The 25270-nt window shown below is 36.4% G+C and overlaps 1 protein-coding gene across 3 annotated transcripts in view; it reads left to right on the top strand.

Annotated features, from left to right (window-relative positions):
- kcnj21 (potassium inwardly rectifying channel subfamily J member 21) overlaps positions 1–25270 on the top strand; it is an 80669-nt gene that overhangs the window by 46066 nt on the left and 9333 nt on the right. Inside the window, exons 2-4 of one of the 3 annotated variants that reach the window (XM_055211224.2) lie at positions 2292–2325; positions 21163–21295; positions 21410–22286. In XM_055211224.2, the coding sequence (XP_055067199.2) occupies positions 21218–21295; positions 21410–22286 (955 nt within the window). In that variant the 5' untranslated portion in view covers positions 2292–2325; positions 21163–21217. Of the gene's footprint in view, positions 1–2291; positions 2326–7251; positions 7594–21162; positions 21296–21409; positions 22306–25270 lie in introns of those variants that run through there. The other 2 variants (XM_055211226.2, XM_055211223.2) reach the window with 2 other exon arrangements.

Genomic DNA, 25270 nt, shown 5'->3' with positions numbered 1-25270 from the left:
TCACAGGAGGAGGGGCGGAACAAATATCACAACAACCCCAAAAACGGCACATTTTGCTCACACCTACAAAGTTGCAATTTTAACATACTATAATAAATAATATATATGATATTTTGAACTTCCCAAATGTACTCTAAGGAAAACAAAAGATTTATTTGACATCTTAAAGGGATGGTTGAATGGTATTTTATGCATTCTGACTTATTAACACAGTTATGGAGTTGTTTTCTCATGCTAAACGTAGGCAAAGTGCCAATAAAGCAGTTGGGCGTGTTAAAGAGTATTTCTGTGCTGAATGCACTCCGCCACGGTTCGTACAAGTTTCGGAAAGTTTTTCCGATTACGGGTCCAGCTGACGTTTCAGGGGTTTCTATACGTATCACTTCTTTTTATGGGCACTTCCCCCGGAAAACCTCGCCCACCCGCCAATCAGCGGGAGACGCTAGAACCACGCGTCAGCTTTGTTTAATTTCAAAACTCAACAGTGGCACAAAAGAAGAAGTGTGTTTTTGGATGTAAGGAGAAGAAAGCCAGTCTAATGGAAACAATGGATATAGTTTATTATCCGGGGTAGGAGTTTTGCGTGTGTGTTTGATGCGCTGGATTTCATTGAAAAGTCACAGCCGGGTCATGAGTTGCATGCGGTAAGTAAGACTTCTGTCTTATGTTGGAAATAGGCGCGTGCATGTTATATAGATGACACGAACATGTAGTGAATCATAAGTTAAACGATGTTGTATAGTGTTGCATGACTCGTACTCGCTCCTTCCGCGGTAACTCCTCCTTTTTTAAATTTTTTCTACGTTATTGGAAAGAATCGGTAGAGCTAATCTTTCTTTTATAAATCTGATAAAACTAAAGACTCTTCAGAGATATAAAGGATGTAATGCTACTCTATAGGTACTCCAGATTAACATCAGAAATGCAGAAACAGCATGTGTTACGTGAGCTTTAAAAACAGTCTTATGAAATGTCCCCTTTAAAACCCCATGTGGCATTAAAACACCCTTAGAAGTTTAAAGTATGAGGACTGACAAAAACAAGCCAGTGTTAAATGTCTAAATATTTCTGGGATCTGAATTGGAAATTGGAAATACATACAATACATTTTACATTAAAGTCAGTAGAAACAAAAAGACAGTAAAAGACTGTACATTTGAAGTTAAAAGCATTAAATAAGCAGTAACCTTAACCCTGCGGTGGCCCATTAAAAAACATACAAACATTCGAATAGCATTTTTCTATTTGAATCATTATTGCAGATTAAATTTTTGACCATTCGTGCACATTCTAGTACGCATTCAATCACATTTCAATGCTCCAAAAATCATGTTAGACATTATGGGCATTAGTTAGTTCACCAGAAAGATTTTTCATCCTTTACTACACTCTAAAAGTATTGGGTTGGTTTAACTCATGGTATAGGCCTACTGGACAAAACCAACTGTTAGGTTATAAATAACCTATGTTCTGTTGTTTCAACCCAAATGCTGGGTTTTTTAACCCATGGTTGGATAACAACAACCCAGTTTATTTATAACCCAAGAGTTGGTTCTGTCCAATATTTACCTAACAATTGGTTTTCAACCCAGTGTCAAAAAAGGACGAACCCAGCTGTTGGGTTAAGTCAGTGCTTCTCAATTATTTTCTGTCATGCCCCCCCCTAGGAAGAAGTAAACATTTCGCGCCCCCCAACTCTCCGCCGTGACTGTAAATAGTATAATTTATCTATAAAATGACACATCTGCAAAACATTGTATCCTTATTAACATTAAAGAAAACTCAAATAAAGAAATATTGATCAACTTACAGCAAAGATTAACATTGTTTTTTAGTCTGTAACAGAAAATGCATCAATTTGCCTGAAAAAAATCAATCCTTATTTAAAGTATAATATTTTTTGACCATTTGATACTGAAAAATTAAATTAAATATAATCAATAAATAATAATAAAAACTGAAGCGGCTTATCAGCGTGATTGGGGTGTAATGTCTTTTTGCAAAAAAATAACTTCCTGAAAAAGTATTTTTCCCCAGGGTCTCGCACGCCCCCCCTGGTGTTGCTTCGAGCCCCCCCTGGGGGTCCCGCCCCACTATTTGAGAAACACTGGGTTAAATTAACCTAAAAAAGTTTATATTTAATCCAACATTGGGTTAAAACAACCCAACAAAACAAGTGGGTTGGGTTCGTTCCATTTTGACCCAAAACTGGGTTGCAAATAACCCAGCATTTTTTTAGAGTGTAGAAAAGCAGAATATTCTTCAAAACATTTTCCCTTTGTGTTTCACAGATGAAAGGAAGGTGTTTGAAACCATCACACAAAGGTATGTAAATGATAAGAGGATTTTCATTTGTGGGGGAACTGTGGGTGTTCATTATGTTCCTGTTGCTCGACTGGTAGAGGTCATGGGTAAAAAATCTAATAGCTTGAATGCACCGTAAGTGGCTTTGGATAAGTGTCTGCCACACATGCATAAATGTAAATGTCAATTGTTCCTTTAAATACCTGATACGTAAGTTAACTTTTTGAGCGGATTTGAATTTGTTACTTTAATGTGGTAAGTAGCTTTTAACAGCCATCAATGTATGCGGCTGTGATCTCCTGAGAGACACTAATCAGACAAAATGTCTTTTAAACAAACCGCCTCATCAGAGTCACATCTGTTCTTTTACGCAGGGCATATTTCTCTGTTTCCCTTATCTCTGAATAATTGGATGTAATACAGGTATGCATTTTGCAGTCAGTTTAAGCCACTATAGTATGCACCAGGTCAAGTATATAATTACAGGGATGGTACATGTCATCTTTGACATCTGATTTTGATAGCTGTCTGCTCTCGCCTCAACCTTTTCCCTCCTCCTCTGGCTTATTCGGAAGAAATGGTTATATGTATCATTTAAAGGGATCCCTCGAAGGCAGAGTCTCTATTGGATTCATTTCCAGCATTTAGGCGATTGTGATGGGATATTTAGTAGTGATTGAGATGGACATGGGGCCGCTGTAGGGGCCACATTTTACTCTGATGGAGAGATTTTGGAGGGTGTGAGACTCCCGCTGTGTTGTTGAATGAGGATCGTGACTCTGGGAAATTTAAATGGTGCAGTTAAATCAGCTTTGTGCAACACAAGATTTGTTTTCTCTCTTGAGCTTAAACACAGAAGTGCAACTTTTCTAAATGAGTTTTATACATTTCTTTATTCATTTAGATCCCTCTTTGTTGTTTTTTATGTTACGTGCCAGAATCAAGCTGATCTAGAAAGCTTTTACATTTATGTTCTCTGTCAAGTCGATATAGTCAATCTCTTAATTAATTGTTCTTTTGCACATCTTAGTTTGTTGTTAAAGTGTAAAGGGGACATTTCATAATAATGTTTTTTAAGATGTAAAATAAATCTTTGGTGTCCCCAGAGTAGATGATAAGTTTTAGCTCAAAATACCATATAAATAATTTATTATAGCATGATAAAATTGCCACTTTTGGGCACTGGTGTGTATTAAAGGCGGAGTCCACGATGTTTGAAAAACGCTTTGGAAAATTAGACGGGCCGTCTACCAAAACACACTTATAGCCAATCAAATCAAATAAAATGCCGGGTTGCGTATGTGTGGGGCGGGTCTATCAACAGAAGGTCGAGATTCTATTGGGGTAGGGGCGTGTTTGTTTAGGTGATTTCAAATATCAACATTGGCTTTCAAACATCATGGACTCCGCCTTTAAGATATGTCAGTGCAAGTTATTTTCAGCTCTTACATTTATTTTAGTCTAGGACTAGTCTAATCCCTGTCTGGGAAACCGCCCCAAGTAGTCTATTTTAAAGCTTATTATATGAACTAGTCCACATGTTCCAAACTTTCAGAATGTTATAAACAATACTGTCAGATTCAGGAGAAATTGCTTTACCCCTGTGCTGTAATGGAAAAGTGAAAAACACCACACAAAGCCCTTAGCTCAACACACTAACATTCATCACTGTTAAAGTCTCTGGACCTTTGATGTTTCTACCATTTTGTGATGGTTTGTTACAGGAAAAAACTGTAAAGATAATATTATTGAAGGTTAACAGGTAAACGAGAACATAAAAAATTTGCTGTAATTATGCACCTGGTTACCAGTAACTTACTGTAGAAGATAAAAAATATTTCATGTTTTTTAACTTTGAACAAACTGTTGCCAGTAAATAACATATATGTAAAATCTACAGTAAGTAGCTGCCAGTAATACCCAGTAATACTGTAATTTCTACAAAAATGTTTTACAGTGTATTATAGTAGGGGAGAGCAGGTGCGAAAGTAATATTTTTCAGAAAAACTTAATTTTTAAAGATAATGTTATAGACAGAGATGTATTTTTGCTGTGGTCAATAACTCACAAGTGTGGTATATCAATACCAGGTGGAATTTCATAAAAATGTAAAACGACTTAAGTATAATTTCACTTTAAACAGTAGTGAATTGTTACTTTCGACCCCACCTGCAGGGACAAAAGTAACACGACAAAACAAGATAGATTTTTGTGTTACACTTGTTTTTATTAAATATACATGACTATGACCTTGTTAATTTGTTACTGCAAACATATTTGTAATTTATCTTTGTAAAAAATAATGAAATTACCTTTTAAATATTAGTTTTATCAAATGTTTCAAAAGCAACCAACAGTACACTGAAATAAACCACTTGTAAAATTTACTTAAAAATATCCTCGTAACAATTTGCACGAACTTTTTTAAGTAAAATGTACTGCTTTTTATGTACAACTTACCTACTTAAATCAAATAAAATCTATTTAATAATGCATGAAAAACATATGTTAAATAATTAAGTAAATGTTACTTAATTTTAATCGTCTAGGTAAAGTCTATTAGTTGTTTTTTTAATTAAAGCATTTCTGTCCTAAAAATATTAAATAAATTGTATTTACTGTTTGTTATTTATAATGGATTTAATATTCTTAAGTTAAAGGAACTAAGATTTTTTTACTTGATTCTGCAAAAGTTTTTGATTAAAATGTACTTATATATCTTATATATACTTATATCTAATACAACTATTCCCACACAGTTTATTTTCTACATGAATTAATTGTGTACTTATATTCATTTTACTTAGGAAAATCTAGTTCTTAATAAATGTTAATATTATTATGTAGAAATTATGAGAGTTAATCAAATATATTACTACACCAAAAAGTTTTTTTTTCAGTGTACAAACTTACATTTTTCTTTTTTCAACAGTTTGACACTATGAAAATTAAATTAGATCAAATTAGAATAATATACATTTTCAACATATACAACAGTATTAGCAGCAGGACAAAAGTAACAAGTGTTACTTTTGATGCGACAGGATCTTCATTTAAACCCGATTTACTTTTATTTTGAAAAACTCTGAGAAGTCAAACTTCAGGATGTGTTAGAGCACTAAATAACCTGTAGATTGATCAGTACTTTAACACATGAAACCAGAAACACAATACGTTATAAGAAAAAAATGACTAGGCTTTAGTGATTTACTTATCATGGTTGAAAACACCTTTCTGGATACACACGAAAAATGGTGAGTAAATAACACAATATTTGTCAGCTCTGTCAAGGGTTTGTGTGCCTAAGATGCTGTCGTGGTTTGGGATGCAAATGTTATCAGGGCTCTGAGAAAATCGCTTTGTTGCTTTCATCCGGCGTTACTTTAGCCCCGGTTCTCCCCTACTCTTCTTTAGTAGGTGCTTTTGGTTATAGGCTGGAAAGTCCAAAAGGTAATTTCTTCATTTTTGCCCTGAGTGTCTTGGTATTTGGCAATGACATTGTGTGCTTGAGCTTGCTCCACAAGTTATGTAAAACCTGATGATCCATGTTATCCCAGCATTATTTTTTCCATTTCATATATGGTTTAATCTGACCTTATGGATTACATCTTTCGAACCCAAATTTGCTTACATTTTATTAGTCACCTAGAAATATCAGAGTTGTTCACCATCATTCATGTCATTTATCTGTGCATAAATAGTTTGATATCATAAAATTGTGTATGTGCAGGTTTAAATTATGTTTGTGTTTCACGACTCCGCTGGCATACTCGAAAGGTGCAAAATGCAGCCAATGCATCTAAAAATGACAGAGATAATCATAAATCATTATGGCTTTGCACGCTGGTGACCTTTTGGGTTATAGAGAATTATTCCATCCCTCTCCAATCATCCACATCTCATCAACGTGCAGCTTTCTCCCTGGGTTTTGCAGCGGTCGGTTGTGCAACCTTCTCTCTTTGCTCAGCCTTATGAAATGACATCTTTAAATAAGAAGGTTGTTTACTGCATTTGGACATCTCTGTGCTTTTGTGTACACTCCTAAAAATATGTGTGCTATATAGGTTATTTATTTGTTCATATTGTTGTCCCTTATGGTGTTTTTGTAGCTGTTAACAATGCAAAGGTCATGTGTTTGACCCCCGGGAAACACACACATACTGATAAGAAAAATGTATAGTCGCTTTGGTTAAAGGGAAAATGAAAACTCTGTCATCATTTACTCATTGTGTTTATACAAACCTGTATACATTTCTTTGTTTTGATGAACATGAAGGAAGATATTTTGAGGAATGTTTCCAAATGATGTCCTCATAATTCCTTAATTCCAGTTTCTTCTCGACACGTATGTGTAAATAATGGCATATTTTTACAAAAATTGCTGTATTCTGCTTATTACAGCTTCAGCATTTATGGTAACAACATTCAGCCACCCACATGCAGAGGAATTCATGGCTGTCAGTCGATTAAACCAATCATGCTTTTGACAATAATGTGATCGATCAATCTAAATTCTTTATTCCTTTCTAAATGAGTTGCATTTGGTTTTTGAATCATAAGAAATATTTATTTTGCCAGTAAGTTGATGTCTGCTGCTAAACCTCTTATTAATAATGTGTTTTGCACATTGGTAACCGTTTACACTTTTATATCAATTCTAGGGCTATACAACAATTGCATTTCAAAACTCCCTTATGAGTTTAATTACATACATTTGCTGTTTAGAAACCTTTGATTCTATACCCGTATGCACTGTTCAACCAAATGCAAGCATTGTTGTCATTAGTCTGGATGCTGCCATTTATCTGATTCACTGTTTACAAGCATCCCATCCCAAAAATGTATTGATGAAACGATACACATATTTGTAAGGGGGAGGGGTTATGTGTGTATTACGCGTTCGCTCACGCTTCCCTGTTTCGTCTACCAATCCCTCTTCTCCTCGCGCACATTGTCTGTGCGCACTGAACGAGCGCGACACAATGCTCCGGCGGCGTCACCATCAGCGCACCTTCATGTGATGTGGGCTGTTTGCGTCCGTTTGCTTGGAGAGCGTGCTTTGGAGAAAATAACACATCTTAGCTTTGGGCGACTCGGTGCACAATTCATCTGAGTTCGTGGGACGTGTTTGTACTCTAAACGAAATACCCGCGAGTCATATCGTTAGTTAGTTTGTGCGCGCGCTTCGAGACGATGTTATAAAGCAACGCTTGGTGCGCGCTTCTTTAAATGAGCCCGTACTGGAGAGCCACTGGGAGCCTAAACCAGGAACTAACTTAAACTACACAAGTAAGTTACTTATTTAGTATATTACTCTTTATTTACACGTCTCGCACGATGGTTTAAAATGTGCTAAACGCGTTCTATAAGGTGCATTTAAAGAACCATATTCTTGTCATGTAGAGAACATTTTTCCACAGCAAATGACCTTTTGTGCAGACGATGGGTTCTAAAGCCTGACAAATATTCATTTTAGAAACCTTTTATTTTTAAGAGTGTTGATATATTGTCGATAACTATATATCATCTACAATTGACCTATATTATCTTTTGTGTTTATTTTTTTCTGTGTTAAAGTTCTTACGAATCCAATCTAATATAGCTTGCACCACGCGCCTTCAGTATCCAGTGAGTTAATCAATTTTCAGTATATTTATTAATTTATCTTCTTCTGTACCACTGTAGTTGTTTAAACAAATGCCAAAGCTTTCACTGTCTGAACGACATGCATGCTTAAATAATTGACATGCTTGAATGATTAATTCAGACATAAACCTGAACGAGGTTTTTATGAGCTGGTCGTGCGCGCGCTTCTATAATATAGGCTACTATTGAATAAATCATCATTCAACAACTGACAAGGAATGCTGAGTGAAAGCCGCGTGCACTGAGTGAATGCTTAACAAAACCCTCTTGTTTTTAAAAGGCGAAGTCTTGCCTGACTTATGTTTCAGTACAATGACATTTGGACAGCTGGGAAGAATATAGGTCCCAGGTTTATGGTTCCATAAAGAACCTTTAACATCCAGAGAACCTTTCAATTTCACAAAAGGTTCTTTATGGTGAATAAAAGTTATTGTGCACACTAATATCTTTAAAATGTAGGCCTACTCATATTCTTTAAAAAACATATACACCTTTTTGATAGAATGTCATAAATAAAGGTGTTGTGTCGTGTTAATCCATTTGAAGCATGCTTTTTCTCAGACGATCCTTCACATGGATTCTGTTAAATAAGGTCTAATAAGGTCACTGGGGCAGTACCCTTTAAAAAGTACTTTTTGGTACCTTACAGGGACATTCCACTTTTTAAAAAATATATACTAATTTTCCAGCTCCCCTAGAGTAAAACATTTGATTTTTACGATTTTGGAATCCATTCAGCTGATCTCCGTGTCTGGCGCTACCACTTTTAGCATAGTTTAACACAATCCATTGAATCTGATTAGACCATTAGCATCACGGTAAAAAATAACCAAATAGATTGGATATTTTTCCTATTTAAAACTTGACTCTTCTGTAGTTACATCGTGTACTAAGACCGACTGAAAATTAAAAGTTACGATTTTCTAGGCAGATATGGCTAGGAACTATACTCTCATTCTGGTGTAATAATCAAGGACTTTGCAGCTGTAACATGGCTGCAGCAGGCGTAGTGATATATCGTACTGCCCGAAAATAGTCCCTTGCCATTGAAAGTTACTAAGGGGACTGTTTTCGGCTGCGTAATATCATTGCGCCTGCTGCAGCCATGTTACAGCAGCAAAGTCCTTGATTATTACGCCAGAATGAGAGTAGTCATATCCTAGTATCCATAGTTCCTAGTCATATCAATTAAATGTTTTCAATTCAATTTTATTTATATAGCGCTTTTCACAATTGTTAATTGTTTCAAAGCAGCTTTACATTAATAGATGTAGGAAAAGCATAGAAAAGCGAGTCTAGTAATAATGTAACATATACAGTAAAGTAGCAAGTTAAGCCAAAGGTGGCGGACTCTCCGGGGGATGATAAAACCCCCTAGGAGAAAAACCCTCCTGGCTACTCTAGTGGAAAAACTCCTAGGAGGGAAAAAACCCTTGAGAGAGATACATATATAAATACTATTGGGGTATGTGAACGGGTAAGCGAATTAAACTTGTTCCGCCGGTGGTCACTGGTCAGGCATCGGCTGGGCATCTTGTTGAAGGACGGTCAGTAGATCAGTGGTGTGATGACCTCCACAGCTGTAGGAACTGGGTCTGTTTGTCTCATTGTCCTCAGGGTCGAGGACAAGACAGGGAGAGAGAAACAGAATCCTATTAGCGTATGGGGCCGTTCACATGTAATGCAAGTGTCATACATTATAGTGGTTTAAGTCAGCTCGGTTCCAGACAGGCTAACTATTGCGGCATAAATATATTACCCAGATAAGTTATGTGAGTGGTTTTTTCTATATAGACAACCTAACTGTTGCGGGATAAGTACATTTGCTGGACATTTTATGTGAATGCTTTGTATCGCCTAGAAAATCACAACTTTTAATTTTCTGTCGGTCCTAGTACACTCTTTGGTTATTTGTAGCGCTATTGCTAATGGTCTAATCAGATTCAATGGATTGTGCTAAGCTATGCTAAAAGGGGTAGCGCCAAACCCGGAGATCAGCTGAATGGATTCCAAAATGGTAAAAATCAAATGTTTAACTCCATGGGAGCTGGAAAATGAGTATATATATTTTTTTAAAGTGGAATGTGCCTTTAAGGGTGCAAATTAGTACCTCAAATGTACATATTAGTACCAAATGTTCATCTGTGTACCTAAATGCTAAAAAATAATAAACCCGTGCAATGCTAATATTACTTTTTTAAACTGAGATATTGAGAACAGGTGCGCTCAACTCCCAAATTGTTTATTGTCTGTTGTGCATTATTAAATATTTGTACAATTTTTATTTCTTATTTACTTATTTTTTACTTTTTTGTCTTTTTACCTTTTCTTTGACCGTGTACCTTTTACAAACTTAAATAGCATTTATTTTTTTCTGTTGTTTTCACTGACCTTATAAATTTGCATTTGATTATATTCCTCCTTAATTTAAAGCTAAAGTTAAAGCATTAGTTCATTCAAAAACTCTTATCACCATAAACTCCCTTGTGTTGTTCTATTTACATTTATATTTACATTTGCCTATCTATGACCATTTTTATTTTTGCATGAACTATCCCTTTAAAAAGAAGATGAGAAATAATAGCCTGTCAGTAATCATTGAGACGTTTTCCTCTGATGCGCTGACAGAATCAAGCCTTGTGTCATCCATAAATCAAGGCAGAGATTACAACCCATATTTTCATTGAGGTAAGTTACGTAACTCGTAGTCATGCAGTGAGGTCATGCAGTTTTCTCTCAGGAGACGGTGTAATGGGTTTTCTCCGTGAAAGCTGCCAAACTTTGCCTGTTTCCCCGTAGAGCCATTAGGACGTCTGACATCAGTTCCAGCTCCTGTTGTCTGTGTCCTGTCCGATGTAATCTTGTTTCACACTGTCTTGAATTTTTGGGTGGTCAGGGTGTTTTGTCCTCGGTTAATGTTCTAATTTGCATAATTATGAGATTAGTAACATGAAATGAATATTTAATGAGGTAAGCGCTGAGGCGTATTTTAATTGGCTGTTTATTGCTAAACAACCCATAGCTCTTAATCTTCTCTGGAGCAGGGATTCATAACCCAGGGTTAATATCAGTGTGAAATATTGCTTAGCCCAGGGTTAAAATTGTCTTTCTCTATCACTTTAAAATATGTTAATGCTCATTTATGAGGTAGAGGCTGAATAAAAAAAGCGTCTTTATTTTCTTTAAAGTAATAGTGTTTGCCTTACAATTCATAGCACGTAATAATATGTTAAAAATGGCACATCTGCCATAATTCTATATATTTGTCAAAGAAACCAAGAGCCATATAAGTTTATATCTCACCATATTGCAGCAGTTAATTATATGAATGGAGACAAGCTTCTTTTCTTATTGCAGTGAAAGCGCCTCAGGCTTCAAGAGACCCGTGGAGCTTCATAAATGTAATGGATTACTTTTCTGCAGTATAGATTAATGCAGAAGCAATAAGGTCCCCCGAAGCGTTCTTCTGTTCATTTAGGACGAAACCGAGACGTCGAACGTAACCTAAGGTTGTAATTAAACCCAAAATGAAGTGGTACTTTGGAAACAGCTCAAACTTCTCAAGGTCTCTAGGCCAGATTTGTAAAGACAAAGACACCCCACTTAAGACTGTAATCTGCCTGTTATGTTTTATAAAAGATACATTCAGGACAATACGAGTTGCAAGTGAAAATAATTTTGCCCAGACTCTCACCTGCTCACCCTGAACGCTCTAATGGAATAAAATCAGTGAACTATAAAAGCGTTGGCTATTTTTGGGAGGATCTGAACAGAGCACTTCTCCACTCGTCTGTGTATCTGTTGTTCGAACAGAGACGAGACGGCTGCCAGATACAAACAAACGATTTTATCGCTGGAGATGAAGATGCCCTCTGTTGCGGATAAAAGGGTTTTGTAAATACACAAGGGCATGTTAAGAGCCCATCTCTGTCCTGTACACCCTTATATGGTCATAGTAGATAGTCTTCATTTTGCTATTTTATTATTTGTCTTGTAATATTAGTAACACTTTACAATAAAGCTGCATTTGTTAAAATTAGTAAATGTGTTAGTTAACATAATCTAACAATGAGCAATATACTACGGTAGTTTTTTAGCATTATTAATCTTTGTTAAAGGGATAGTTCGGCCAAAAATGATATTAAACCCACGATTTACTCACCCCCAAGCTGTCCGAGATGCATATGTCCATCGTTTCTCAGACGAACACATTTTCAGTTATTTTAGAAAATGTTTTAGATCTTTCAGTTAATCAAATGTAAAGTTAAGGGGTCCACGTTCTTCAAGTCCAAATATGTGCACCCATCCTTAAGAAAATAAATCCAAACGTCTCCACGATGATAAACAAAGGCCTTCTGAGGGTAATCTGCGCCGTTTTGTTGTAGAAATATCCACACTTAAAACTTTGTAAACAAAAATAACTAGCTTCCCGTAACGCCGCTATCTTAGACTCCTCTGTATTTAGGAAAGAGTAGTGTAGTGTACGCACTTTTCTTAGTGACGTATGACAAATTCGGAGGGTGGGGGCACAGAGCAGCAGCACAGAACCCTCCATAAACTGCGTAAGCTCTCATCTTAAATGCAGACGCGACTAAGATGGCAGCGTTACCGGAAGCTAGTTATTTTTGTTTATAAAGTTTTAAATGTGGATATTTTTACAACAACACTGCACAGATTACCCTCAGAAGGCCTTTGTTTATCATCTTGGAGCCGTTTGGATTTATTTTGTGAAGGATGGATGCACATTTTTTTGGAACATTAAGGACGTAGACCCTGTAACTTTACATTTGATTAACTGAAAGATCTAAAACATTTTCTAAAATAACAAAAAAATGTGTTTGTCTGAAAAATGATGGACATATGCATCTCGCTTGGGGGTGAGTAAATCATGGGTTTAATATAATTTTTGGCAGAACTATCTCTTTAATATTAGTTTATGGCAATACAATTCATGTTAGTTTATTAACTAATGTTAACATCTTTTGATTTATAAAAATGTATTAGTAAATACTGACATTTATAGTATTAATAAATGCTGGAAGTGTTGCTTATTGTTTGTTAATGTTAGCTCATATATTAACTAATGTTGGCAAACACGACCTTATTATGTGTTACTGCAATATATGAAGAGCTCAGATGCAAAAGACGCTAAATGCCACTGGTATAAAAAATAAGATAATGATATTAACCGAATGTTCTCGGTGTGTATACGTTCATCAAATACTTTTGCTTCAAATACGCTTAATCCCATTCAGAAATACTGCTTTGTTGACAGAATCCATTAAACGCAACAACTATTTTAAGCAAAGTCCTCTAAGTGCACAGAAGAACAAATGAATGAACGACAGCCTGTGTACCTTGAGGTGCAGGATGCTTATTGAATATATTAGGATACTGACTGAATGTTTGAGCCTTTAACCTTCACAGACAGTGGTACGTGCTAACTGCTTGTACTTATAGAGGGTTTTGCAGTGAAAGACAAATTTGTTAAATGCCAATTAAATGACTAAAGTGACATATGTGATAATTAGGCATTTCAATTACTGACTAATAATCTTTTCATTGCCATTAAAGTTAAATTACTTAACCTAAACATAAATCGCCTTTTAAAAATGCTTATTTACAAGAAAGCATGACTGATGCACTTAGAGGGTTTTGCATCTGAACTCGTCATATCTATTTTAACATATAAAAACAAGGCTACGAGCAATAGACATGTCTACTGCAAAGTCTACAATAATCTCCTCTCATAAAGGTCTGTCATTTGCTGGCCTAAAACTCTGTGCAGTTTGAAACGCGCATTATTAAAATGTTAGACTTTCAGACTCCTGTGGGGTACAGCGAATAGTCATTAAACATATTAAAGGTTACTAAATCCAATTTACAGGAAATACAACCTTCAGATCTTTCCTCATGTCTGCATTAGTAAAGACTGTACTAGTACAGTAAGCAGCTAATGTGTAACCACAGACCGACTGTCCGTGATGCAAATACAAAACAGTAACCAACTTAAAGGTGAACCCAATGTGAACCCTCCAGTCTTCAGTGATGTGATGATCCAGTGTATCTCTGAAACAGAGGGATTATGTAAAAATAGTTGAAAAGGTGCTTGTGCAAATCATGGGAGTGGAGAGTTTGTGCTTTTTATACCGATTGCCCACTTCTGGATGGGTTTGCTTTAGAAAAGCTTTCTCTGGCCTTCAGGCTTATCTCAGCACTGATGGTAAATTATAATGCATGTGAATTTTACATCCATGCAATGTTGGATGCGGGTTGCGTAAAGGTCAGTCAATGCTCCTGGATTTTATTCTTGAACACTATCTGATCTATTGTAGCCAATGCATTTTCTCGGTTTCACTTAAAGTGCATCTGAACTATATCATTTAGATAATATAATGTGAACTAAAATAATAGTCATGTTCTCTCTCCAATTGTCATTTTTTAAGGTGACCTCTCGTGAAGATATTTCTGTTTGCTTTCTGCTTGCTTTTGAAGACAAGCATCACTATTGGTTTTATGCATGCTCTGTGTTAGGGGACAGGTTACTTGTCTGCCTTGTGTGATCTTTCGAATTGGACCATGCAGTGAATAACAACCTAGCAACCGAATGAATCAAATCCAATACATTCATTGCATATTCACAATGTTACTTAATTGTAGTTCCTATAGCTTAGGTGGTAGAGCATTGCATTGGCAAAGCAAAAGGCATATGTTTGACCTAAAGGAAAATATACACTTAAAATGAAATGTAAATGTAAATTGCTTTGAATAAAAGCATCTACCAAATGGATTTAGTGCTGGGCAAAGATTAATCACGATTAATCGCAAACAAAATAAAAGTGCATTTTTGCATAATATATGTGTACTGTGTGTATTTATTATGTATATTTAAACACACACAAATACATATATACATTTCAGAACATTTTTATTTATATATTCATTTTTTATTGTTAATATAGAATAATATAAATAAATATATATATAAACATGTAAATGAATGCATGCATGAATGTGTGTGTATTTATATATACATAATTACAAACAGCACACACTCATATATATTAAGCAAAAAATTACTTTTATTTTGTATGCGATTAATCACAATTAATCTATGCCCAACACTAAATACATTTAACAAATTCAGCCTAAAGATATTGTAAATATATAGTTTATCATCCAATTAAAATATAAAATTAGTTTTTGTTCATATAAATAAGCAAAAAAAGCTGGTAAAGAAGCTCTGTAGAGTCATATGAGATAATAAAAGCATGATCAAATAGAGCCCAGGTGCTTTAATCTCACATGGTTTGTCACAATCTGTTCTGTCTAGAGACACAGGAGCAAGTGTCCACTCCTGCTGTTCTCCACAGTTGGTGACATTTTACAATGACCTCTGCTGCAATCCAGCGCTTCTGTTTGTGATGACGCCACGTTTTAGGCAGTGTGACAGAGCAGCGTTATGTTCTGGCTGTTTGATTAGGATGATATTGAGAGTGTCCTTGCTGATTGAAGAAATCCTAAAGACTTTACGAGACATTTCGTGTTACTTAAAATGTTTATAGATGGAGATGAGATGCAATTTCAACAGTAGTACAGAGTAACCAATGCCAGGGTCATGGGTTCAGTTCCTAAAACTACTAAAGTGTGTATGTTAAAAGGATTATTTGAAATAAATATTTGCAAGAATGATCAAACATGCAAGGAGTGTGGAGCTTTATAAATGGCTTTAAATATAATTCTGCCATTAAAATGATAGGTTGCATGAGGTTGTATTATTTGTTAAAGAGCAACTATGGTCCCATTCACGATTTTAAATTTCCTTTGGCCAAGACCGACATTATCATAATTCCTCCCGCTTCGGACTCAGAGACTGTAAGTTAACTCCTGTTAGCATTGCATTGTGAGCGAATCTTTCAAACATGGTAAGGAGCATCACATTTCAGGCTGACGTCAGAAGTATTCTGGCCAATCGCAATGTATAGATTAGCTGGCCAATCAGGGACACAGAGCTTTTCAAATCGATGAGTTTTGTACAAAATCAATACGTTGAGGAAAGCAGTATATCTGAAGCTACTAAATTGTGTGAAAATAATGTGTTTTTTTACCATAAACCACGCAAACACATATACCAAATACACAAAATAACGTTGTTTTTTAGCAATGAAATAGGTGCACTTTAACATTAGCTAACATGAATTAATATTAAGCAACACCTGTACAACATTTATTTAGTTCATCATAATTTTAGTATTTACAAATACATTTTAATCTAAAAACTGTTACACAATTAACTAATTCGAACATTTGTATTAACATTAACTAACATTAGTAAAGATCAATAAATGCTGAGAAACTATTGCTCATTGTTAGCTAATGCATTAATAAATGCCTTATTGTAAAGTATAAGCAATAAGATAAATGTCTGGAAAAGTCATAATAGATCATTTGTTTGTGGTCCTGCTAAATAATAGCTAAGCATTGACGACGGGCCGTTGAATTATTTGAAAAGAATGCACACCCAAGGTGGTTATGCGGCATGACGCGGGTGTGCGTTATTTTCAAATAATTCAAAGGACCAGAGTCAACTATTCCACTTACCACGATTACCACAAACATTGCTCTGGTGATTATTTTAAGACATTTGACAGGCCAGGTGTGCGGTTTACAGAAAAATAATCAACATTCAACAGCCGCGTGGTATAAACTTGAAAAAGATATCAACTGGCTTTGATCTAAGTTTTAGTTATTATTTATCACTTATTTTCGACTGTCTCCTTCTCTCTCTCTGGATCAGTTCAAGTATAAGTGATATATCCAGATATCCTGGTGGGTGCCGTCTGCCCCCATCTGCCTCAGACTGTCTTGCTCTGTGTTCCCCACAGGCCTGCCATCATCATTCATATTGCTTTCACATGTTTGTTATAAAAAGTCACAGGCACACACACCTGCTGTCTGGAGTGTTCTGCAATGCATATTTGAATCTGTGTAGGAATAGCCAATGCATACATTGTATGGATGAAAATTATTGATTTTTCTTTTATGTTAAAAATCAGTAGGACATTAAGTAAAGATCATGTTCCATGAAGATATTTTGTACATTTGATGCTGATATCAAAACTTTATTTTTGTGTGGATGCAGTTGCTAAGGACTTCACATGGACAACTTTAAATGTGATTAAATGAGATTCCAGATTTTCAAATCTCGACCAAATGTTGTCCTATCCTAACAAACCATACATCACTTGAAAGCGTATTTATTCAACTTGCAGATGAGGTATAAATACCCTTATGACTGGGTCACATTACAGTTTAGTTCCAAAATAATCTTCTCTTTTTAAGGGCCATTCTAAACATATGTGACCTGTGCTGCCTTAATAAGTCTAATTTTGAGCAAGAGGCAAATGAAAGTGTAAATGTTGGTTTTGGTCGAAATTGAGTTTTACATTTTAAAGTACATTAAGCCCTCGTCTAGCGATCGCAATGCTTTAAATAGTTATTAAGCTTCTAAAAGTATCTTTATTTGTATGTTTTCTGAGAGGTGTACCGTCCTATGTGCTTAAAGGAATAGTCTACTCATTTTCAATATTAAACTATGTTATTACCTTAACTAAGAAGAGTTGATACATCCCTCTATTATCTGTGTGCGTGCACGTAAGCGCTGGAGCGCGCTGCGACGCTTCGATAGCATTTAGCTTAGCCCCATTCATTCCATGGTACCAATCAAAGATAAAGTTAGAAGTGACCAAACACATCAACGTTTTTCCTATTTAAGACGAGTAGTTATACGAGCAAGTTTGGTGGTACAAAATAAAACGTAGCGCTTTTCTAAGCGGATTTAAAAGAGGAACTATATTTTATGGCGTAATAGCACTTTTGGGAGTACTTCGACTCGGCGCAGTAACACCCTCCCTCTCCCATTATGAGAGTGAGAAGGGGAGCGGACTTTTCAGGCGAGTCGAAGTACTCCCAAAAGTGCTATTACGCCATAAAATATAGTTCCTCTTTTAAATCCGCTTAGAAAAGCGCTACGTTTTATTTTGTACCACCAAACTTGCTCGTATAACTACTCGTCTTAAATAGGAAAAACGTTGATGTGTTTGGTTACTTCTAACTTTATCTCTGATTGGTACCATTGAATGAATGGGGCTAAGCTAAATGCTATCGAAGCGTCGCAGCGCGCTCCAGCGCTTACGTGCACGCACACAGATGATAGAGGGATGTATCCAGGCCCGGATTGGCCATAGGGAGAACCGGGAGGATTCCCGGTGGGCCGGTCTGTTTTTTTGGCCACGAGGGCCGGTGTTGTCATGCCACCGGGATGACGCGTATTTGCGGGTGAGAGATGTCCCCGCCGCTTTATGCACAAGTTGATTGTGTCCCGAGTCCCGACCACTTATTGGAAGAATTCTTGCATTAGGGTTCATTGACATCTAAAACGCATGGGAAACGCAGGACGTGCCGCTGTCTTCTGGTTTTCAAAGCGCTTATTTGAACACGAGTTTTGTTTCAGACGCGTCTATATTGAGTGCGCTTGCCGGCCGCGCGTCTATATTTAAAATAAACTTGAGCGCGTCTTTTGAGTGCGCTTGCCGGTGTTGTGTCGAACTCAGTTCCCCCTATGTTTCCCTTAGTGTAGTGCTTTTATAGCGTTTTCATCACGTTACATTTAGAAAGATTAAAGATTTTAATTGGTTATACTAAAAAGGCATAATATCATGTATTTTATTATACAATTTATTAAATATTTCAGACATTTGACAGTTTTCTAATAGGGTATTTCTTTTAAAATATAGCCTGTCCTTTTCTTTTTTTTTCCTTTACTGGTTGTTTTAAAAATGTAATGTTTGCATACATAATTAAATAAATATTATACATATAATATGATTCACACTGTAAAAATAATTGACTTACCATTAAGAACAATACAGATACATTACAGAAATGCACACATATACATCTCAGTAGCCATTAAAAATTTTAATATATAAATAATAAAACCTATAACGTGATAAAAACGCCATAAAAACACTACACTGAAGGGAAAAATAGGGGGAACATAGGGGGAACAGACTTCGACACAACACCGGCCGCGAATCTATATTTAAAATAAACTTGAGCGCGTCTTTTGAGTGCGCTTGCCGGCCGCGCATCTATATTTAAAATAAACTTGAGCGCGTCTTTTGAGTGCGCTTGCCGGCCGCGCGTCTATATTTAAAATAAACTTGAGCGCGTCTTTTGAGTGCGCTTGCCGGCCGCGCGTCTATATTTAAAATAAACTTGAGCGCGTCTTTTGAGTGCGCTTGCCGGCCGCGCGTCTATTATAATTTAAATAAACTTGAGCGCGTCTTAATACAAACGGGCTGGCCTCTAAAAGGAAAAGAATTTACAAAACGTGTTTTTTTATCCAAGTCATAGATGAATTCTCTATGAATAGTCATTATTCATCGTTTATTGCAAGAGGAACAAAAATCTATTTGATGCAAAACTCATTAGTTTATTTGAAAAAAGTAGTTTCAAAAGTATATCCATGATGTTTTCTTTTTTTTAACACAATGTAGGCCTACGTTATTTAGCAATAGACATGATCTAAGTACTAAAAAAAGATACAGATTTTTTCCATTTGTTTCCAATGCATACTTGATAAATCTTGCTTGTGTATTGTATATCAGGGGTTTCCAAACGTTATCAACCCAACAGTTAATCTCAAGACTCACCGTTTTTTAGAAATAGAAATATAGAGGAAAACACAAACCCATTTGTTTCCTTTAGTTTTTGAATAAGTTTACTTTATATGGCCTTATGGCAGGGCTGCATGATTATGGCAAAAATTATAATTGTTTACTGCATTTGCACAGAATATGAAATTATATATTTGAAAAATACAGTGAATTGCAAGGCTGCAGAGAACAGTGCACTACTGCAGACTTATACTACTGAGGGTTTAAAGATATTATTTTAATACTCAGTCGTGAACTAAAGTGGGCCGGTCTAAGGCATGAAACTCCAGGGCTGAAAATGAGTCCCACTCCGGCCCTGGATGTATCAACAATTCTTAGTTAAGGTAATAACATAGTTTAATATTGAAAATGAGTAGACTATTCCTTTAATCTAATACAAAGATGCCACATGCGCGTGTTTTAAAACATGCAGGAATTAGAAAATAAAGTACTGGAATTGATTGATGTTAAAATAGCCATTAAGAGAGATAAAGTTTGGGACCTGATTGATGTTAAAAGAGTTATTAAGAGCAATAAGGGCTGATAACTTCTTTTTTCGAGGGCGCTTGATACGAAGTTCTTTACCACATGTTTGTAGCCCATCATGTGTGGGGTTTGTAATTTCAAAATATGTGTTCTGTGCGTCAAGTGATCCTACTGTATGTGCATCACGTGTCTTTTCAAAATAAGTGCCTGCTGCAGACGCGTCTAAAGAGTTTATGATCAAAGAGACGCTCACGTTTGCCAGATACTTGCATAATCTCATGCGTAATCAGAGTTTACTGTTAAGAGAGTCTCTTGCGTGTATTTTGTGAATGTGAGCGTCTCTTTTATCATAAACTGTTTTGACGTGTGTGCAGCAGGCACTTATTTTGACAAAACACGTGATGCACATGGTTCACATGACGCAACAAACACATATTTTGAAAACACGAGCAACAAACATGAAATTCTGTTTTGACAAGAATTCACGCAAGTAGGACCTATAATCTATTATGTCTTAAGTGAATGTTTGGTTAACTGTTGGGAATAAATATCTGATGTGTAACATTATATTACATTCTTGCAATGTCATACAAACAATAAAAGAAAGAAAAAAGTTTAACATATATTTTCTCATTGTATTGTTTTTGAGTCTGTGTTTGCTAAATTATTAGTTTTACCAGTGATTTTAAGGTACGGATGCGGTGATTTTGCTTTGAACTCTAAAAAATCTTTATAACTCAATTTTTCTCAAAACTGACTTTACTGACTCTATCAACTTCAAACACATGTAGCTCTGTCAGTTTTTGTCAGATTCCAACAAATCATACATTATTTTGAAGTTTATAGGGAATGTCAAAATAAATAACTCCTTTTTAAAAATGTGCTCATTCCAACTCATTTTGCCAGCACGGGTCACATATTTAAGTGTTTCTAAATAAATAGCTTGAATCTCCATTATGGGTTTGTACTTATTAGTCTTTATGTGTATGCATTCATTTCTTGAAAGCTCCAGCTGCTGTGTTGGATCGGAGACGGCATCCGTTGCTTCAGCCTTCCAGGCCATGAGTGGTTTCAAGGGCCGGGATGGGGAGAAACAGGGCATCAAGCTGCCAAAGAAATGGGCTGATCATAATGACAAGGTACATTCATGTTTTTGTGTACAATATTTTTTATTGATTCTGATAATTGGCTGTTTTTTTATTTTACTGTTAGCCTCTGAGATTGAACTTCATTATTTTCACACTTGATGTCAGATCCCAACAGACCGTACGATGGTTGTTAGTGGAGCGGTGGGAGGCAGAGACCCTTCAGACACAGCAGGAGGTCGGTTGAGGAAACGGCGCCAGCGCTATGTGGATAAAGACGGCAAGTGCAACGTCCACCATGGAAATGTGCGGGAAACCTACCGGTACTTTACGGACATCTTCACCACGCTTGTGGATTTAAAGTGGCGTTTTAATCTTCTCGTGTTCACACTAGTCTACACCTCCACCTGGATCTTCTTTGGTCTCATTTGGTGGCTCATCGCATACGCCCGTGGAGACCTGGACCACATGGACGATAACGACTGGACACCTTGCGTAAATAACCTGAACGGCTTCGTCTCCGCGTTCCTTTTTTCCATCGAGACCGAGACCACCATTGGTTACGGGTACCGCGTCATTACAGACAAATGCCCTGAAGGTATCATCTTGCTTCTTGTGCAGGCCATCTTAGGCTCCATCGTCAATGCCTTCATGGTGGGCTGTATGTTCGTGAAAATCTCACAGCCAAAGAAACGCGCCGAAACCCTCATGTTCTCCAACACGGCTGTGATCTCCATGCGGGATAGCAAGTTGTGTCTGATGTTCAGAGTCGGTGACTTGCGGAACTCGCACATCGTGGAGGCGTCCATCAGGGCCAAGCTGATCCGCTCCAAGCAAACCAAGGAAGGAGAGTTTATCCCTCTAAACCAAACGGATATCAACGTGGGCTTTGACACAGGGGACGATCGGCTGTTTCTAGTGTCACCGCTAATCATATGTCACGAGATCAAAAAGAACAGCCCGTTTTGGGAGATTTCTCAGGAGCAAATGGCACGGGAGGAGTTTGAAATAGTGGTCATCCTGGAAGGAATGGTGGAGGCCACAGGCGAGGGGATATCCTGAAAGTAGGTGGAGAGTTTTGGTTAGGGTTTGAACCTGGCTCATGAATATTAATTAGGTGATGTAACATTCACTCACTATTAATAACTGATTTGCTTAAAGGAAAACACCACCGCTTTTTAATATTTTACAATGTTCTTACCTCAACTTAAATGAATGAATACATACCTATCTTTATTCAATGCATGCACTTAATCTTCGTACAGCACGTTGTGAATGTGTTAGCATTTACCCTAGTCCCATTCATTCCTTAGGATCCAAACAGGGATGAATTTAGAAGCCACCAAACACTTCCATGTTTTCCCTATTTAAAGCCTGTTACATGAGGAGTTACACGAGTAAGTATGGTGGCACAAAAAAAAAAACATGGCGATTTTTTAAGCGGATAAAAAATGAGAAGTATATTGTATGGCGGAAGAGCACTTAGTGTGCAGCACTTCAACCTCGGGCGCAGTAATAATATTATTTGTTTAAAAAATTGCCACGTTTTATTTTATGCCACCATACAGATCGTGTAACTACACATATAACAGTCTTTAAATAGGGAAAACATGAAAGTGTTTGGTGGCTTTTAAATTAATCCCTGTTTGGATCCTAAGGAATGAATGGGGCTAGGCTAAATGCTAACACATTCACGACACGCTGTACAAAGATTAAGTGCGCACATTGAAAAAAGATAGGTATGTATTAATTTGTCTAAGTTGAGGTAAGAACATAGTAAAATATTGAAAAATGGTGGCGTTTTCCTTCAAAGGTGCAGTGTGTAAATTTTAGCAGCATCTAGTGGTGAGGTTGCGAATTGCAACCAACGGCTCAATCCACTGCTCACCCCTCGCTTTTGAAACGCATAGAGAAGCTACTGTAGCCGCCACCGGAAAAACATGTCATCGTCGGAGACAACTTAGTAAAAAAGTTTGTCCGTTAAGGGCTTCTGTAGAAACATGGCGGCACAAAATGGCGACTTCCACGTAAGGGGACCCTCGGCGTATGTAAATAAAAACGTCTCATTCTAAGGTAATAAAAACATAACGGTTCATTATAAAAAGGTCTTTATACACCCCTGATAATATAGTTTTGTAAATTATTTTGCATTTCTGTCAAGAGATCCTTCTATAAATTACACACTGCACCTTAAAAGGAGCTCCTGAACATAATATAATCTATTTACTGAGTAAGATCATGCAACGATTTAAACTTTGATGCTCCTAATCTCATCATTAGATTATGAGACTTTAGCCTGGATTTCACAGGTGGGGCACATATAATATAAACTATGGGGGTGGTTTAGAAATTTGCTCTGAAAGTAATGATGCTTGCTAACCCCTGGGTATTTAGATGGGGTGTCACTTGTAATTGAAACATAAAAAAGACCCGATTTGTTTGTAATACCCCTGGTACCAATATGCTGACAGCAATATTTTCATGGGAATCGCTTATTATATTGACAGTGAATTCATGTGACAGCAGTTGCATTTATACCGAGCTAATTAGCTTTTACTTTGTGCTCAGTGTCACTACAGACAAAAACTGCAAGCACGCAAGCAGAAAGCTGGAGGACTCCTGAGAGTCCCGTGGCCTGTCAATAGAACCAAAAATTAAAGAAATTAATGAACCAATAACAATTGAGAGAAATGATTCTACCTTAAAAATAATAAATCATTGCCCAGGAGTGGGATGTAGTGAAGAGTTTGATTCGACCCACATTGATCACTCGCTCAATGATGTTTACTTTTTTATCTCACATTTGAAACTTCAGGGCATCCCACTTTTAGTTGAATGTAGGTTTGTTTTTTCTATTATTAGACAAACGGCAGATTATCAGTGAATGAACCAGAATCAGAAAACTATTCAGGTCAGGACTGAACCTCAGGGCCCAAATGGAAAGTGATAAGGAATTATTATTGATTTTCTAAATACAGTTTTTTAGGTGATTGATGAATGAAGTAATGGGGTAATGACATAAGGGAGCAACTGGAACACATTTCTACAAAGTTGAAGACTAGACTAACTTTACAGATCTAATAACATGTAAAGGGAAGTAGCGATTGTCTTATTTTCCCATTGTGAGTGACGTATATCCGAGTAAAACGGCTACTGAAATGGAAAGAGTAGGCCTTGAATTCGTCCATCGAGAATTGATTGGATTGTTAGACGTTAAGTCATAGCTATTTGCTTATCGCTGCAGCTTTTTCCGGGCCCCGCAAACTGTCTATAGAGGGTATGCATTGACGTCACTTTTCCAGGTGACCACGCCCTGTTGAGTGGCAAACATTCAAAAAAACGGCTTGTTTTCATAGCGGCTGCTGCGAAAAACGCCAGTAAAACTGACTATTATCAGCTTAAATTGAATTTAGTTGGACTTTATATCAGAGGTGGACAACACTTCGTTACATTAGTTACATTTTCCAAGCATCTGTGCTTTATTAGGGTGTTTGTCTTGGGAAAGAGTTTACTTCACTACATTTTAAAGCATAGAATCATACTGTGTATTCTTTAATATTGCATATTAAAATTTATTTAATACCTAATTACATTAAAATTGTGTACTTTTACTTATGTTATTGTACTTAAACATCAAATGTAAAACAAAAACCTGTATTTATGAAATGTAATAGAGTAAAAATTATGATAATATGCTTTGGAATGTATGTTTTCCAAAGAAAAACACGGATAAAATACAAATACTTTAAAAAAATACTTTTAAGTAGAAAGTATAATACTTAAGTAGTGTCCACATAGCAACTTGTCAACTGGACGTTGGCATGAAAGATCTATTTACTTCTTCGTTCGGTGTTTTTATAAAACGATAGCTCCAGCTCCGAATTCTTGTTAATCTGTTAGTATAGTCTATCACAAAACAGTTTTTTCCTATTTAGCCACGTTTTTCCCATGTTTGTTTTCGGTGATTTCACAATGTACACAAATTCAGGCACTTTTCGCCGAAGGTGACGTCACATGCATACCCTCTAT

This window comes from Misgurnus anguillicaudatus, chromosome 10 (genome assembly GCF_027580225.2).
Source record: "Misgurnus anguillicaudatus chromosome 10, ASM2758022v2, whole genome shotgun sequence".
Lineage (NCBI taxonomy): Eukaryota > Metazoa > Chordata > Actinopteri > Cypriniformes > Cobitidae > Misgurnus > Misgurnus anguillicaudatus.
This window is presented reverse-complemented; position numbering and strand designations above follow the sequence as displayed.